The sequence below is a fragment of the Sebastes fasciatus genome, chromosome 1 (genome assembly GCF_043250625.1).
Source record: "Sebastes fasciatus isolate fSebFas1 chromosome 1, fSebFas1.pri, whole genome shotgun sequence".
In the NCBI taxonomy this organism is placed as follows: domain Eukaryota; kingdom Metazoa; phylum Chordata; class Actinopteri; order Perciformes; family Sebastidae; genus Sebastes; species Sebastes fasciatus.
In genome coordinates this window covers 25,910,557-25,928,664 of record NC_133795.1, presented here as the reverse complement: position 1 = coordinate 25,928,664, position 18,108 = coordinate 25,910,557, and the positions used below count along the sequence as shown (strand labels likewise).

Here is an 18,108-nt window from a genome sequence, read left to right as displayed (position 1 = left end):
AAAATGTTGGTACAGATTTGGACCAAAGGATGAATCCTCTTTACTTTGGTGATTCTCTGACTTTTCCTCTCTCGTACCACCTCCATGGTAGCTACAGTTGCCAATAATGCAATGTCATTAGAAATGGGGACTGCTACTTTTACTCAGTTGAGTATAAAAAACAGCTCTGTTGCTCTTGCTTTCACTTCTGCTACAAAGTCAATATAACGTTTAATGGAACAAGTGCAGGCCTGCTCTGCTGAGGTTGTTGAAAGGCATTCTGGGGAAGTGGACAAAGTCACTATATGAAATTGAAGTAAAGTGTGTTTGCCAAAGAAATAGATTGCAACATGTCATCACAAAATGTCTTAAGCAAACCAACATCCCAGAGGAATGCCCAATAACTAAAGGTACAACTAGCAGGTGGTAAATGAGACATGAAATGTTTGTGATGTCCAATGATGAGTTTTAAATAGCAGGCCTACTGCATGCATTAGCTGCCACTAACTGAAAGTAAACTTCTCTCACACCAACACATGCAAGTCCAGCAGGAACCAACTCGCTTTCTTTTTCAAAGTGAAAGGTTGAGTTGTCGTCTCTTTTTCATGTCAATACTGTGAAGATTTAGCACCCGGTCTTTGAAGGTTATAAAATGGTTCAATTTTTACCAAATGACCAGTTTAAAGAGTTCCAATACATCATAACAATGATCAGTGAATGCAGATTGAAGTATTATGTATTAGGGCTATGTATTCATTACAGAGGAATATAAGGCATTCAATAGAAAGCCTGCTAATGTGGTCTCTGTCATGTTTGCAGGATAAGAAAAGTAACCCTGAGAAATGTTTGTAGTTAATGTTCTGTCACAGTGTTTATGCTCTTTGTTATTTTTCTCAAAGACCCAAAACTGAAAGCATGACTAGAAGCGGCTGTTTGTCAGCTTGACTCATATTCGTTTCCTTCCCTGCAGACAGAAGAGGACTACATCCCTTATCCCAGCGTTCATGAGGTACACGCAAAACTCTCTGCACAAATAACTCACACACTACGTCAGAAACTGTAAAGCTTTAACAGATAATACAAAGCACACATTTGCAGTAACAGTGAAAGCAATGCAGTTAATCAGCTAATCAGTATTCATTTCAACATTATTGTTATTGTCTATCACTGTCAGGTTCTTGGACGCATCAGCCCTTTTCCACTCATCCTGCTGCCCCAGTTTGGAGGCTACTGGATCGAGGGGACCAATCATGAGCTCAAAGACCCACCGGAGGCTGATCAGCCCCCCTCTCCTGCCTCTCACATCAAACTGGAGACCAACAGCCTCGCCAAGATCTACAGGAAGCAATTCATGGGCAAGGTGAGGATGGGAAAAAGGGGTCTGGTTTTATGCATTTCAAAATAGCAAAAAGTATCAATCTTGATTTATTCAATCTCGTACAGCATCTTAAAATATACAATTGTTTTTTTTTAAATTGAACTGCCTGATATCAGGGCTTGACACCAATTTGAGATAACACCAACCAAGAAAAACTGCATTTGAAAGAATTGGTATGAAGTTATCCGATTGCTAAGACTCAGCTCGCTCGCACCTGCCTTTTAGTGCATATGAGCGTGCCCCACTGGCTAGCTCACGACCGCCACTCTGCTCTGCACTCATACAGCGGTTACAGCTGATAATGCCGTCCCGACCGGCAACGCCGTTGCATAAGCGTAGCACCAACCCTCCGGTTCCCCCCAGGTTAACACTGCTAGCTCTGTCGGCACTGTTGCCGTAGTTTGCACTGTTAGCACTGTTAGCTGCAAGGCGCTGGCTCAGCTGTTGCCATGTTGAGAGCCATGTGGAGGCAATAGAAATGGTCCTGTCGAGAAGGTAACCCACAAATTGTGAAAACTTGCAAAAACTCTCACGAGACTCGCTGCCCAACGACCTATCCTTACAATTCAAGGTCAACGCCTAACCTTAACCATCTCGCGAGAGTTTCCCAACTTGCGTGATACCTTCTAGACGTGACAAATAGAAATGCTCCCAATCTTGCTTTTTGCACCTTTTAAGGTTTTGTCAAGTGGAAATGAAAGCACACAAAATTATCTGTGAGTTTGTGTGTGGGTTATCTATCGCGGCTCTGGCTCAGAGGGTAGAGCAGGTTGTCCACCAATCGGAAGGTCGGTGGTTCGATCCCGGCTGCTCCAAATTGCTCCCGAAGGCATAGCCATCAGTGTGTGAATGAGTATTTAGATTAGCTCCTGATGGGCAAAGTTGGCACCTTAGCAGCCTCTGCCATCAGTGTATGAATGTGTGTGTGAATGCTGACATGCGCTTTGAGTGGTCGGAAACTAGAAAAGCGTTATATAAATGCAAGTCCATTTATCATTCAGTCACCTTTACAACTATTTTTTTTTCTTTTTTTGGATTGGATGTGTGTGTACATAAATGTATATGCCTTTCTGTATCTTGTTTCACACCTTTTCCTCAAGGGCACTTCAACTACTTTCCTAAATTAAAAGACTGTTACTCTCTCTACCCTTCTCTATTTCTAATTTATTGTAGCATTTTGTCAGTTGCTGGAGGAGAATTCATCCTCGCGTTTACGTTTCTTATGCTTATCTGCCCCCAGGAACACTTTAATTATTACACCATGGATGCTGCCCTGGGCCACTTGGTCTTCTCCATGAAGTATGATGTCATTGGGGATCAAGAGCATCTGCGCTTGATGCTTCGGTACAGTTTCCTATTATCTTTATCTCTGACCTGTTTTCTCTCCCATATGTGCTTTTTTTTCTCGCTGCTTCCCTCTTAATCACGGTTCTCGCATTTGTGATATCCCATTCAATTGTTCTTTGCCTTTATGCCATTTTATTTTTCTCTCTCCATGGCCGTTTTCTCGCAACAACCCTGGCTTCAAATATCCATGTAATGCAGTGATTTACTGATAGATCTCCCAAACAGAACCATTCTTTATAGAGTATTTCACACGACTTGACTGTTCCAGATAGATGGCTCTAGAGTTGTGTTAAGTTGAGCAAAGAGGAGCATTCTCATTTCTCATTAAATTTTTAAATGTATTTTCCCGCTTGATTGCTGACAACATGCAACACTACGGCAAAGCTTGCCCCTGCTGTCAGAGGGCACCCACTGCATTCTCTCATCAATTTCATCTTCAATTATCTATCACTTCAGACGTACTGCTGCTTATTTTACACAGTCTGAAAGGATTGGACTTGTGTTCTTACTGTACTTGTCTTCTACAAAATTATTTTGTCTCATTCATAGTATTTTGCTTCCGAAGTGTGTGTGTGTGTGTGTGTGTTTGTTTGTTTTTTAAACAAATTTAATCTCATAATGGGTTTCATAACACCTGGTTTGGACATCTGCTCCATCTAATGGGCTTTTTTTTTAAGTCACATGAGGTGAAAAAATAACCTTTTCTCCTTAACTAATACTGCTTCTCATACAGTAACACATAGCTATCTAACAATAAATAACTCCAAAAAAGCTCTAATCTTAACTAAATAACTCAATTAGTTCAGATAATACTTGAAAATAATAACACAGTAACACTTTATATGACGCCCATGTCTATAATGCATATAGGCATACTTATAATGCGCTACAATCTGCTCATAGGACTGTATAATCAAAGTTGTAAGCACTCGTAAATATTCATAATGCTTTATAACAATAATCATTATAAAACATTTTATAATGACTTAAGGTCATAATACTTCATAATTTACTCACTGACACTTTTTTGGAAGGATCATAGTGTATTATAATTCCCATAGTTGTAATATATTATTATCGTTTTTATAATGCATTATAATCACTGTTATAATGCATTATAATGGGATTACAAGTTCCTCTAAATGGTAATTTTTTTTGCTTTAAGTAAAGTAAAAAAAATATTTTACAATGTTTTGTGTGTTCTTGCATTTAATTATATTTTTGATTGATTTATTGATTGATTGATTTTTGATTCTTTCACTTTATCTAAAGCAAACAATTCGATTAGAATGTATTACAACTATAGGCATTATAATACACTATGATCCTTGCAAAAAAAAGCTGATGACTTGATGAGACTTGATCTTATAAGTCAATATTAAATGCTTTATAATGTGTTATGGTTATTATAGCTATAATTATAACATCCTATAAACAGATTATAATGCATTGTAAGTATCTTTATAATACATTATAGACATGGGCGTCATAGAAAGTGTTACCAATAATACCACCATTTCTGTTCTGGTAGTTGTGTAATAATATGAGTATAAATAGAAGTGAAGTGAAATGTTTGTGTGGTACAGCATAAACATTGAAGCGCCTCCATATAAATGACCTTAAAAAGTATTCAACAATCAGCACACTATTCATCTGTGTTGTACAACGGCTCCCACCTGCTCACTCACCGAAATCCTCTCCTCCTTCACATTCTGCTAAAGACAGACGAAGGGAAGCGAGGCGGAACTCAGCGCACCGTATAACCTGTGAATTAATTTTAGCACCAGAGAGACTCCACTCCAGATTTTAGTAGCTGCGTTCCCTCTTTGTTAACGGAGCTTTAGAGTGGATGAGTATGTTGAGAGGTAACAGTCACTCAGCCCGCAACGCTTTTCAAAGAGATGTTTTTCACTGGGTGGGCACCACCCACAGAGTCACCCCAGTCAAACTCAGTCACCTCACTAGTGTAGCCAAAGGCTCTGAATCACAGTCCATATTTAAAGCATCTGTATGAGATCTAGATGACAAGTCATGATCTCGCTTTTATTTTACTGTTAATGCCCTATACACTGGAAAAATAGCAACTTATATTCTTTAGCATACAGAAGGATCACAGGTTGTTTGTCAAGTCAAGTCAATTTTATTTGTATAGCCCAAAATCACAAACTTGCCTCAGGGGGCTTTACAATCTGTACAGGATACGACACGCTACAGTGCGACCCTCTCATCGGATAAGGAAAAACCCTTTTAACGGGGAAAAAGAAAAAAATAGAAGAAACCTCAGGAAGAGCAACAGAGGAGGGATCCCCCTTCCAGGATGGACAGTCGTGCAATAGATGTCGTGTGTACAGAGTTACAACATAATGAAAATACAACATAGACGATCCATATGACAAAAATTAATACATATAATAATGTAAACATATATGAGAAGGTGGATCCAGGAGGATGTCAAGCAGCTTCCCGGCGTCGCCAAATAGATAGAGCCAGAGCAACACGACCTCCTCTCCACGCAAAAACAGATAGAGCCAGAGCAACACAACCTCATCTCCATGCCAAACAGATAGAGCCAGAGCAACACAACCTCCTCTCCACGCCAAATAGATAGAGCCAGAGCAACACGACCTCCTCTCCACGCAAAAACAGATAGAGCCAGAGCAACACAACCTCCTCTCCAACCCAAATAGATAGAGCCAAAGCAACACAACCTCCTCTCCACACCAAATAGATAGAGCCAGAGCAACACGACCTCTTCTCCAACCCAAATAGATAGAGCCAAAGCAACACAACCTCCTCTCCACACCAAATAGATAGAGCCAAAGCAACACGACCTCCTCTCCAGGCCAAATAGATAGAGACAGAGCAACACAACCTCCTCTCCACGCCAAACAGATAGAGCCAGAGCAACACAACCTCCTCTCCACCATGGGACCTAGAGAGAGGACCAGATTTTAATTTTTAATTCACAGTTGCTTGGTAATGTAAACGTAAGTTTCCCATGCCAACAAGCCTCTTTGGACTGAATTAAATTGAATATAAGTTGAATATAATTATAATAATATCTCACCAATGTTCTCGACACAGATCACTTTGTAGCACTCATGCTCAATGTGGTTTTCATGGTTTTGTTTATTGTACCTCTTGGATAGAGCAGAGATGCTCATTCAACCCTCTCAGGCAATATTTGCTCAAACACATCAAATGTAAAGACCATTATGCTCCCGACTCCACACAACATCTGTAGGAAAGGTCCCCTTTGAACTGACAATTGATTTGCATGAATGCTATTCATCAAAGAAAGAAAACATTAAAGCAGGTGGATTGCTTTGAATTACAAAACTAATCAGTGAGCATTTTGACTTTTCAAACTGTTTGCCTTTCAGCACAAAGATAAAAACCCACCACGATGTGATTCCTATTTCCTGCCTTACCGAGTTCCCCAATGTGATTCAGATGGCCAAGGTGGGCAGTTATTATCGCACAGAATATATATAGTAAAATAACTGTATTTCAGCACATACTTGAAATGATAAAAGCTGAATGTGTTTTTTTCTCTTACAGCTTGTTTGTGAAGAAGTAAACGTGGATCGGTTTTATCCTGTCCTCTACCCAAAGGTAGACACTAATCCTCATTTCCAAATAAAACTTTCTCTCTTGCTATCCACCAACGCCACGTCTCCATGAACCTGACTGGAAACTTCCTGTTCTCTTGTCCTCAGGCATCAAGGCTCATTGTTACCTTTGATGAGCATGTGATCAGCAACCACTTCAAGTTTGGGGTTATTTATCAAAAGTTTGGCCAGGTGAGTGCGCTTCAGAGATACTGCTGCCAATCTTTGCTTTTGAACTCACGTGTCACTCCTCCTGAAAATGTCCTTTGCTTCCTTCACTGCAGACATCAGAGGAGGAGCTCTTTGGCAACATGGAAGAAAGCCCTTCCTTTGTCGAGTTCTTGGAGTTTCTGGGCTACAAGATTGAGCTCCATGATTTTAAAGGGTTTGGACACTTTTCAGTCTTCTCAGCAGCAGATTTAAGAGCTTTTGCCTAATTCTCAGTATAACGCTCCGCCTCATGTCAGTCAGAAGGAGGCCATCATTCACTATGCTATTGATCAGAGTTGGCTTTAACAGAATCCCTGAAAAAGCGATTTCGAGTGTCCTGATATTTGTAGAGTTGCTGACAATGTGATTGAGTAGGCAGAAGAAGTGCCCTTGGCATTCCCTCAATGATGGATGAGCGTGGACGGGCCGGGTCCTCTGAGAGCGTGCTCTTATGTTCCACTTGTCCACTCCTAACATCGCTTTGTTCGTCTCTGTTCTGTCTTCCTCGCGGCTGTTCACTTCAAGTCTCTCTTCACCTTTACTTCTCGTTTTTTCCTTCTCTTTTTTCTCCTTTCATGCTTCTGTCCTTAAATTTCCTCCTCCTCCTTTTCTTCTCCAGGTTTCGGGGTGGACTGGATGTCGCTCATGGGCAGACGGGGACCGAATCCGTCTACACAAGTTTCCATAATAAGGAGATTATGTTCCATGTGTCCACAAAGCTGCCTTACACAGAAGGAGACTCACAGCAGGTATAGTGACATTCCAACGATTCATTATCAGGGGAACTCATTTGTGTTTTCAGGGCAGTTTGCAATGTCCTTCACTAATTGATTTGCCTTGTGACGCCTCCTTGGAGTCGGACTGCAGCAGCAGCAGAGGCTAATACAAGGTCAGGGCTGTAAAATCCAAAGTTTAATGTTGATGAAGCAAGACGAATCCTTTGAATCTGAGTCTGCAATAACTAAAATCAGTGGTTAAAGGAATAGCTTGACATTTTTGCTTTCTTGTTGAGAGTAGATGAAAAGATTGATTGACTCATGTCTGTACGGTAAATATGAGGCTTAATTTAAACAGGAAACGGGGGGAGGTAAACACTAGCCTGTCTATCCAAAGGACACAAAGTCTTTCTACCAGCACCTCTTAACTCACTAACACGCTCGCCAGAAAAAATGTTGGCATTGTATGTTTCTGCAAAAAATGGGATACGTTGATTGACAACCTTAATGAACCGAAAAAAAGTTTGATAAATACGTTTCATATCAGCCTCATTTCATGCTTACAGAAACACACAATGCCACGTGGTTAACGTTGTGAAATGATGGGTTAGGTTTAGGCAACCAAAGTACTTGGTTACGGTTAGAAAAAACATCATGATTTGTGTTAAATAATAATGTACCAGCTAGGGGTGTAATGATACAGCGATCTGGATCGATATATCGATTCAATGATCGAGCAATATCATCGATGCAAAGTTTGGATACATACAGTATCGTCATCTTCAAGATACAGCTTTATTTTGTTAATTAAAAAGAATATATTGTTTTTCATTTAAATTTCTGGAAGAGCCCAGTAAAAAAAAAAAGTCAAATCATATTTTATTTGCTTTTTGTGAGTTGATATGAATGGAACTGATTGTGTTAAATGGGCATATGATATTGTCTCATATCCATCGCAGGCCTCTGAATTGAATTGAATCAAAATCGTATTGTGGCAGAATTTGTGGTATCAGCAAATATCGTATTGCTGTCTAAAGAATCAATATCGTATTGTGATGAAACTTGTGTTTTACGCCCCTAGTACCAATGTAAAGGAACTACCGTAAATAAATAACAAGCGCCCTTAGCGGACTTTATTGCGTAATGTTACGTAACAATGTTACGTAAAACTATTTTACGTAACAATCGTAAAGTCAATGTTCACTTTTGGTGTCACACGGGACACGAACAGCGGTTTCCTGGGTGAAAAACCTGTGTGTGTTTGAACCATAATACCACACAGTTATACTCGTTATTATACCACCATAACTTTCATACCACATAAATTTCAATAACGGTCGCTCGATACACTACGTCACTCTGACCGAATGTAAAAACGCCCAAATTCAACGTACTCATGGTTTGCAGAGGCGTACAATGCCAACATTTTTCATGGCGACTGGGCTGAACATGTTATATCTTGTTTGTTTAATTTGTACTAAAAACCAAAATGTAAAAATGACAAGTTGCCGTTTTATTGGGTTATGTGTGTGACTATTACTAGGGCAACCCCGTACTACCGCAAGTGTTCATTTTGAACTTTGATTTCTGTATAGATTAAATACACAAGATATAACATATTAATTAGTGAGCTATGGAGGTGCTAGGAGCCAGGGTAGATGTTTCCCTGTTTCCAGTCTTCGTACTAAGCTAAGCTAAGCTCTTTTCAACTATCTCTTGGCAAGAAAGAAAATTAACTTATTTTCCAAAATGTTAAACTATCCCTTTAACAAATGAGCATGAATATCTAAAAATGTATATTTTGTTCTTATAACTTCAAAAGTGCAATACATTTGCTAAGCAAACAACATTTTTTTAGACTTGCAGGTTTGATGTCCTCACTTACCCCGCTGTCCTAGAGAAATATCACTTTTTTCATAAGCATCCAAGTGTTCTCTGCTGGCACTGAAGCTTCTCTGCTGTTGGTTTTGTGGCTGAAGACTTTCATCTCTGTGATGAAATGTTGCAGTAAACTACATTAGACCACAGCTGCTCTTCAATGCCTCGAGTGATTTGAACTTTGTTACCACAGTAACCCTGCGCGCAGTGTCCGTATTGCCGAGGCATGAAGAGAAACACAGGATATAAACAACACCCACATGGGATGATTCATGAGGGCACTCAAGAAAAAGGAGGCAAAGTGCAACCTTAATAACATCGCATTATTTCAGGAGGGAGAAAGAGCAGAATTAATGTAGCCAGAATCTGACCGAATGATATCCGATTTGAGCGACAATAACAGATGTCAAGTGTCTCAATCCAGCCCCACACTTACTGAGTTTGTTTTTTAAGTGTCTAGCTGTCCGTGGTGACGCTTGAGTTTGGCAGTCCATGTGCACAGAGAAAGTGGGATGGATGTTATTCAGCTATCTGGGCTCTGAAAGCCCCCGTGTGTGAATAAATATTAAAGCTGACAGCTAATAAGCTCAGGGATGATGCAGTAGTAACCTGGCTGGCTGCGCTGCCTCTGCAGCCTCATATATCCTGTTTCACCACTGGCTTAGAAATACATTTTAACCAAGAAAACAATTTCATCATTAGATAAATCAAAAAATATGGTATGGTTGTGGCATTTTCTCCACAAAGGACTTTGTTTGCTGCTCATCAAAATTGTGATTTCTCTAAAAATGTGTGTTATTGTGCAGTGAAACTTAAAAGCGCTGCAGATATCAAGCAATGACGAGGCTAATTAGTAGCTAGTATGGGACATTTGTTCATATTTGATAATGAAGTTTGAGATGTTAGATTCTTCCATTTTGAACTATATAAAACATTTTTTATTTACTTAATATTTCTGGCTGCTGTGACTTCAACTAATTATTGCCACGGCCTGAAACAGATGGTTGATTGTTCTATCTGTAACAGACAGATGCTGTAAAGTAATCAGACTGCTAACTGGAGAAGAATCATCAATAAATCCCAGAGTAAATATTTGCTGTATTATACTGTGCACACAGTTGGTCAACTCTTGAGAGCACTACAGCTAACGGGTGTGAAGTGGCTTTGTTTAATGTCTGTACTTTAGGGCGTTAAATAGTGGAGGGTAATCATCTGATGCTGCTGCAGCGCAGGTGTCACGGTGTTTACCGAGCAGGACCACGGGAGCTGGGTCTATTTTTGCACTGAGAACATTTTTTACTGAGCATTTCTGTCTATCACTAACTGAAAAAATAAAAGTCTCTGATATTCATGAGAACATCCGAGCTGTCTAAATTAGAGTTCCTAGCAAAAGGCTATGAGGTGACAACATATCATATCCCAGCAGAGGAAGTAGGTGTCCCTAATGCTTGGCAACATCAAGCAAAGATATTGCTTGGATGAAAACTTAATACTTGGGTACAGTCACTCTGTCCTCCAAGTGCACAAGTGTCCTTTTGGCAACTTTATGCTTTTTGGCAATAAGTGAAATGCCGCTATTTAGCCATGATGATTTGTGTCGCTGACAGTCAGCCATCTACAGAATCATAAACCATTTTTATTTGACTTTGCAGTGCCTCCGCTGGTGTTTGGATTCATTAATTTCCACACCGTCAGCAGCCTTTGAAAGCTTGGGCCTAAAATGGTCGACCCTTGTCATAGCTATATTAAAGGGCAGATCCATCTGTGTTCGGTTCCATTTTTTTTGCCAACTCTGTCGTTAGCAAAAAGCAGTGACGTACGTTACCAAAGCAAGCTAATCAATAAGGTTATGAATAATGTGAACACTAGCATTGCTGAGTCAACGTTAGCTGTGCTAAGTTTGAAAATAATTGAAAGGGTTAGTTCTGATTTTTTGAAGTGGGGTTGTTTGTATACTCCCGTGTTCTGCGAAGTAAAATTACTGTTTTTTGTGAATGGAGTCTGGTGGCTTTGAAGAGAGCGATATAACGGCTTCAGTTCCCCGTTGGAAAGAGCTTTTTAGGTAGTTTAATAAGTTTTTCTGCTGCTCCTGTCACCACAGCCTCGGCGTCAAACTGTCCTTTCCGATGGGGAACTGAAGCCGTTATATCACTCTCTTTAAAGCCACCAGACTACATTCACAAAAACATAAATTTTACCTCTCAGAATACGGGAGTTGCTGGACTACCGCTGCATCGATCAGTTAGTTTCTTTGTGTTATTGTGTGACTTTCGGATCCAAACTTACGTGGCGTCCACATCAGTACATTGCTTAGCTTCCGTGTCGGTACTCAACTGCCATCTAAGTTACTGTATGTAATAAACACACCACAAGGATATATATATACATTTATGTATATTTTTGAAGGCCTTGGGAAAATAGCGTTTTGACGCTAAAACATACGTTCTTTGACCAAAATTGTAATGTTTGTATTTGAATACATAAGGGACACCACTGGGAAGCTACAGAATGATATAAAACCTAGAAATAATAATAATGGACCCTTTAAATGTAAAGGTAGCAATAAGCACAAGATACAGCAGGGGATCAACATCATCTTTTATTAGTCTTTTATTATTTTTTATTTATGGGGGCCTATAGGTCAGTTAATACTGTAGGTTTATTATATTTCAGCATACACCATCATAGATGTCATGCATACTTATGAGTTATACTATTTGATGTGTATTTATTTAAATTTTAAGAAGCTAGTTTATTCAGTGGATTGAATCCTTAGCACAAGAAGAACTACAAGACAGGAATTTCAATGATTTGGCTGATATTAGTGCAAAACCAGGGTGTCACACATCTCAGAGAAGAGGTTGTACTCATGGATAAAAGTCCTGTCCAACTCTCTGACTGGACTATATTTACTCCTAGTCAGTCTCTCAGTGCGACTCCTGGAAGTGATTCTGTGACGGGTCTGCATTTTGGATACTCTAACTGGTCATTTGAGATGTTCCCGCTGTTTTTAGTCTTGTTTATCTGTGCCATCCAGCTGCAGAGGAAGAGGCACATAGGCAATGACATCGTAGCCATGGTGTTCCAGGAGGAGAACACGCCCTTTGTACCCGACATGATCCAGTCCAATTTCCTGCACGCGTATGTGGTGGTGCAGGTGGAGAACGCGTGTACGGACAACGTCACCTACAAGGTCGGTTCCGAAAGATGTATCAAGAAACTTTAATTGACAGTGAAACCCATTTCAGATTCACTCATTATTCTTCTGTGTGTGTATCACGTATCACAGTGTATCCTATTAGGCTATGCTCACTTGCCTTCTCCTCCAGGTGTCTGTGACGGCGCGGGATGACGTACCTTTCTTTGGGCCCGCTCTGCCTGACCCTGCCATCTTCAAAAAGGTCAGCAGTCACACAAACTCGATTCCCCTTTACAAGCAGACATCATAAACCTTCATCTTCTCCGCTTTTTCCTTCTAATATTTACCTTCCTCAGGGCCCCGAGTTCCGCGAGTTCCTCTTCACGAAGCTCATCAACGCAGAGTACGCCTGTTACAAGGCTGAGAAGTTTGCCAAGCTTGAGGTGAGAAGAGATGCAAACTGTGCCATAGAAGTGTGAATGCCTGTAGTGTGTGGGCATATGTACACACGCCTGTTGGCATAGGTGTGCATCCTGAGGCCTGTACTACAAAGCGAGTGCAACATACCCAGGGTATCTTCTCCTTAACTGGCTTAACTAACCCTAACAAACGTCATCCCGCTAAGCGGTCCTACGACGGTGGTTATCAACTCGGTGAATCAACCCAGGGTTTCTCAATCTGGTTATGAGCACGTTTACATGAAAAGGGCGATGTTTTCTGGCATGTGACCAATCACAAACATGGACAAGTTTACTGTAAGCTGAGCGGCACATTTTGCAAAAGAAGAAGTTGAATACATAATCCAGATTAAAAATAACACAGTTGCAGCTGCCAAATGCAGGAAGGACAGCTGGCAAAAGAAAAAACTGTCGATGTGTGAATACGTAAATTAACAGACTTATTCATTTAAAGGAATACTCAAAAGTCAGATATATTTGTCTAGATGGAGCAGTGATATATTAACAGCTTTCAAAAGAGAAAGAGATTTGAGTAGTCTACAGTATGCCCTTGATAATGGTGTGGTGTGTGTGACTATTTAAGCCTTCTTTCAGCTGCATCTCCGACTCCGGCAGTGTGAAACGGACTTTAGAGCAAGTAAAAAATAAATAAATATAAAAAAATAATTCAAAGCAGTAAGGACGCTCAGCACACAGCCAGCTGTCCTTTCTGCATTTGTCAGTTTAAACTGTGTTGCTTTTAGTCTGGGGTTATGACTTAAACTTCTTCGTATTTGTGTAATATTATCATATGACCTACGCTCCGAGCTCTGATTGGTCAGTAGAGAGTGCTTTTATATGAGTTGATCTCTTATCTCGAACATAACCTGCTCCGGGTTAACCTTGAAGTTACCTCGCTAAACCCTAAATCCTGCTTCGTAGTACAGGCCTCAGCTGGTTGTATTCTTGATAGGATTTAAAGTGACAAGAGATTTATCGTTATCTAACGCTTCTCCAACAACAAACACTGCAAATAGTGCTGACGTCAATCATCCTGATGTGGTGCTGTCAAATCATTTTCATCACCCATATTCCTTCATTTGAAATGATGAACCGACTCGCAGACTGACTGTTGTTGTTGTTGTTGTTGTTGTCAGGAGCGTACACGGTCAGCCCTATTGGAGACTCTGTACGAGGAGGTGCACATCAACAGCCAGTCCATGATGGGTCTGGGCGGAGACGAAGATAAGCTGGAGAACGGTGCCGGCGGAGGGGGAGGAGGCTTCTTCGAATCCTTCAAGGTACGGCCCCATCCCTCATTTGACGAGGCGCACCGTTAATCTGCAACTCCACATGCATGAGAGAGAATGGTTATGACTGCAGCAACTTTTAAGGACGCCTTTTTTTCTCCCCTCCCCCGTCTCTCTCTCTCTCTCTTGGCTGGGATTCTGGGTATTCACACATGAGAAAACAAAGCATAGAGAATTCGCAGTATCTCAAAGGACCAGTCCTCTGTGGCATTTGATTTCCTCACTTGGCTGCGACTGCTGAACTCAGTGTGTTTTCACGTGATGGTGTGGTTTCGCGTCCTGTTGTGTATGAAATGCACTTTCTCTGACTGAGTGCTCCATCAATGACCATTAGGGTGGCGGAGCGTAGCCCAGGCCGCTGAGGCTCGGCGGTAGGAACTGTGATTGTGTGTGCCTGATGAACGGTTTAATGACCCCTCATTATGGAGCTGATGATGCAGTTTGCATGTCTCCCCGTGGGCAGCATTCCCTCGCTGTTTATCTCTTCTCTCTGTGTCTCCAACTAGTTCTCTGCCATCTTTTCTGTATTTCCATGCAACTTCAGAGAAATATATTCACCTTTCTCTGTCTTTGGATCCATTTATTCTCCATACAAGCATACACTACCTCTGTATAATTGCACTCTTGCACACAAAACCTGTCTCTGTTTTTCTTTCTACCTGTCAAGAGCTACCTTGCCTCTCTTTCTCTCCCTCAAACCTCCACAAATTACATCTGCAAATATTTCCCACTCTCTCTGTCTTCCTGTCTCTGCCTCACACTGTGTCTCATCTTCCCCTCCCATGACACAAAACCCCACGATAGCTACTTTAGATAAGAGATGCAGCTTCATCCTCCTCCACCATGAAGCCTACACTCTCCTCGACCTTCTGTGAACTTACATCTCTTTCACGCAGCCTCTCCCTCCTGCCTGTTGACCTGCACTGCCCCTAAGTGTTCAAAAATAGTCTTGCATATGCACACATGTGAGCACAAACCACCATGAGTTCATGTGCACATGCAAATACACACACATGTCCATGTACACACATTTGTGCCCGCAGAGATTCAACACACTTATTCCAAAATATTCACACATATTAACACTTGTAGCAAGTAGTCGTACTGACGATATGACATACCAACCTCTGTTACAAAATAATGCCGGGCGAGCAAAGCTATTATAAAAAGTTTTCAGAATGTTTGACATTGTGTGAAATACATCTGGATATGTAATATAGTTATGGTACATAATTAAAAGCAAATATATTAGTGAAAGGCCTTTTTCATGGCTTATATTTTGACTCGTCATAGTAGGAAAAGCACAGATGTTACTAATAACATTAATGAAAATGTTGGTATTGTATGTAAACCACCGATATGTTGAATGTCGACGTTTTTCTATTCGGTCAGAGCAAGTGACGTATTCCAACAAACGACGTGCAGAGCAAGTGACGTCACTGTTATTGAAAGTTACGTGCTATGGATAATTTTATTGTAAAAAGTGGTGTGAAAGTTATGTGGTATAATAATGAGTATAACAAGCAAAAAAGTCCATTAAGGGTAGGTGGGATGGGTCAAACAAACACAGGACTTTCACCCAGGAGACCAGTGTTCATGTCCCGTGTAAAAACCGAAACAAAATGTTGACGTTTCACTTATTATGTAAAGTTTTTACTCTTGTTATGTAAAGTTAAACATTAGTTGTTGCGCTGTAACATTACTTGTTGCATGAGAACGTAAGGGCAGTTATTTATTTACGGAAGTTACATTTGTTTCGTTACTTTGTTTCGTTACGTTGTTTCGTCACGTTGTTACGTTACATTACGTTGTGTTACGTTACGTTATGTTACGTTACGTTATGTTACGTTACGTTACGTTATGTTACGTTACGTTACGTTGCTGCGTTACATTGCCGCGTTACTTTACGTTGTTACTTTACGTCGTTACTTTACGTCGTTACTTTACGTCGTTACTTTACGTCGTTACGCTACGTCACGTTGTTACGTTACATTACATTGTGTTACGTTACGTTATGTTACGTTACGTTGCTGCGTTACATTGCCGCGTTACTTTACGTTGTTACTTTACGTTGTTACTTTACGTCGTTACTTTACGTCGTTACGCTACGTCGTTACGCTACGTCGTTACGCTACGTCGTTACGCTACGTCGTTACACTACATCGTTACACTGCGTCGTTACACTACGTCACGGTGTTACGTTACATTACGTTGCGTTACGTTACGTTACGTTGCTGCGTTACATTGCGTCGTTACTTTACGTCGTTACGCTACGTCGTTACGCTACGTCGTTACGCTACGTCGTTATGCTACGTCGTTACGTTACATTGCGTTACATTATTGCTTTTACTTCTGTTAAAAAGGTCTACTGCCACCAAATTATGTGAATATTCAATATCGATAAAACTGTGTACCTCATACACAGAACCAATCTGTGTATTAGTTATTACTAACATGTACATGTTGGTCAACTTTTGAAATAAATTGACTTAATTTGGAGTCATGGAATTTACTTTGAATATAGAGTCACATATTTGGTATATAATGCTTTGAAGAATCGATCAGTGTGTTGCGTTTCCACACTATAATAATCAAAGTGGATCCACTGACAGTATGTCCTCGTTTCTCTCTGTAGCGGGTCATCCGCAGCAGAAGCCAGTCTATGGACGCCATGGGCCTCAGTAACAAGAAGTCACACACAGTCTCCACTAGTCACAGTGGCAGCTTTACCCACAATCCCGCAGAGAGCCCCAAAACCCCAGGGACTGTAAGTAGCCCATTTTGGTTCCCATGATGCCCACCTACTGTAACACATACATTCAGAATATAGGATATTTTCCCTAATTCACAGCAAAGTGGATTAAACAGACTGCTCTAACCCTTATTCTTTCTTATATGCAGCACAAATTACTCCTGTTGGCACATTGTATCACTTTACTTTCATCAGTGTGTTATCATCGAAGCACTTTCCTTCCTGACATTTTAAATTCACTAAGCTTTCATTGATTGCCTTTTTCCATTTACAGCTCATCCTGTTCCTATCAATGACTCATTTTTGTTTGGAAAATTAACAGCATAATCTATTTTCAGCATTTCGTTCAGTCTCATCTGTTGGGAGTATCTTCATCACCACGTAGAGTGACAGTTAGATATCTGGGATGATGTTAGAAACAGATTGTGGAATGAATCTGATGAGTTCCTTCTTAATGCGAGCTGACTGATTGTTTGTGAGCCCCAGTCTAGTCTCTATCCTGAGAGGTGAAACAGCTGTATGACTACCCAGACTCCCCCGCTTCTTACTGCGCTTTTGTCATCCTCCTGTAAATGCCACAACCGCTCCACGAAGCCTTGTGCATGTGCGGCTACAGAGTATGCATGACACAAGCCATAAATGCAAGAAGCACACCGTCCTGTTTGTGTCTCTGTCAAAGATGGGGTTAATTATGTTTCAACTAGGGCTGTCAAAGTTAGGGCAAATTCGCTTTAACGCCACTAATTTCTTTAACGCAACTTGCGAGAGGTTGTAGTTTAAGGTTTAGTTGTGAAGATACTGGTATCATATATAACTAGAAGGACCTAAGGAATCCGTTGGTACTAACCATTTCATACTAACTTGTCCCAAAGGAGGTTAAATAACGCTCCAAACTTGAGATAAATTTTGGTGAGGAAAAACTGTCATGGCCATTTTCAAAGGGGTCCCTTGACCTCTGACCTCAAGATATGTGAATGAAAATGGGTTCTATGGATACCCACGAGTCTCCCCTTTACAGATATGCCCACTTTATGATAATCACATGCAGTTTGGGGCAAGTCATAGTCAAGTCAGCAAACTGACACACTGACAGCTGTTGTTGCCTGTTGGGCTGCAGTTTGCCATGTTATAATTTTAGCATATTGTTTTATGCTAAATGCAGTACCTGTGAGGGTTTCTGGACAATATCTGTCATTGTTTTGTGTTGTTAATTTATTTCCAATAATAAATATATACATACATTTACTTAAAGCAAGCATATTTGCCCACTCCCATGTTGATAAGAGTATTAAATACTTGACAAATCTCCCTTTAAGGGACATTTTGAACAGATAAAAATGTGCGATTAATC

General features: G+C 40.6%; 1 protein-coding gene across 14 annotated transcripts in view; it reads left to right on the top strand.

Moving 5' to 3' along the window:
• The window catches only part of rap1gapb (RAP1 GTPase activating protein b), a 136,586-nt gene that overhangs the window by 108,536 nt on the left and 9,942 nt on the right, over positions 1 to 18,108 (top strand). For 11 of the 14 annotated variants that reach the window (XM_074639943.1, XM_074639937.1, XM_074639920.1 and 8 more), the window contains 13 exons: positions 950 to 988; positions 1,154 to 1,339; positions 2,598 to 2,701; positions 6,088 to 6,166; positions 6,266 to 6,319; positions 6,424 to 6,507; positions 6,600 to 6,700; positions 7,145 to 7,274; positions 12,157 to 12,312; positions 12,449 to 12,520; positions 12,615 to 12,701; positions 13,853 to 13,996; positions 16,641 to 16,772. In XM_074639943.1, coding sequence (XP_074496044.1) covers positions 950 to 988; positions 1,154 to 1,339; positions 2,598 to 2,701; positions 6,088 to 6,166; positions 6,266 to 6,319; positions 6,424 to 6,507; positions 6,600 to 6,700; positions 7,145 to 7,274; positions 12,157 to 12,312; positions 12,449 to 12,520; positions 12,615 to 12,701; positions 13,853 to 13,996; positions 16,641 to 16,772 — 1,368 coding nt within the window. The remainder of the gene's footprint in view (positions 1 to 949; positions 989 to 1,153; positions 1,340 to 2,597; positions 2,702 to 6,087; positions 6,167 to 6,265; positions 6,320 to 6,423; positions 6,508 to 6,599; positions 6,701 to 7,144; positions 7,275 to 12,156; positions 12,313 to 12,448; positions 12,521 to 12,614; positions 12,702 to 13,852; positions 13,997 to 16,640; positions 16,773 to 18,108) is intronic. The other 3 variants (XM_074639960.1, XM_074639977.1, XM_074639968.1) reach the window with 1 other exon arrangement.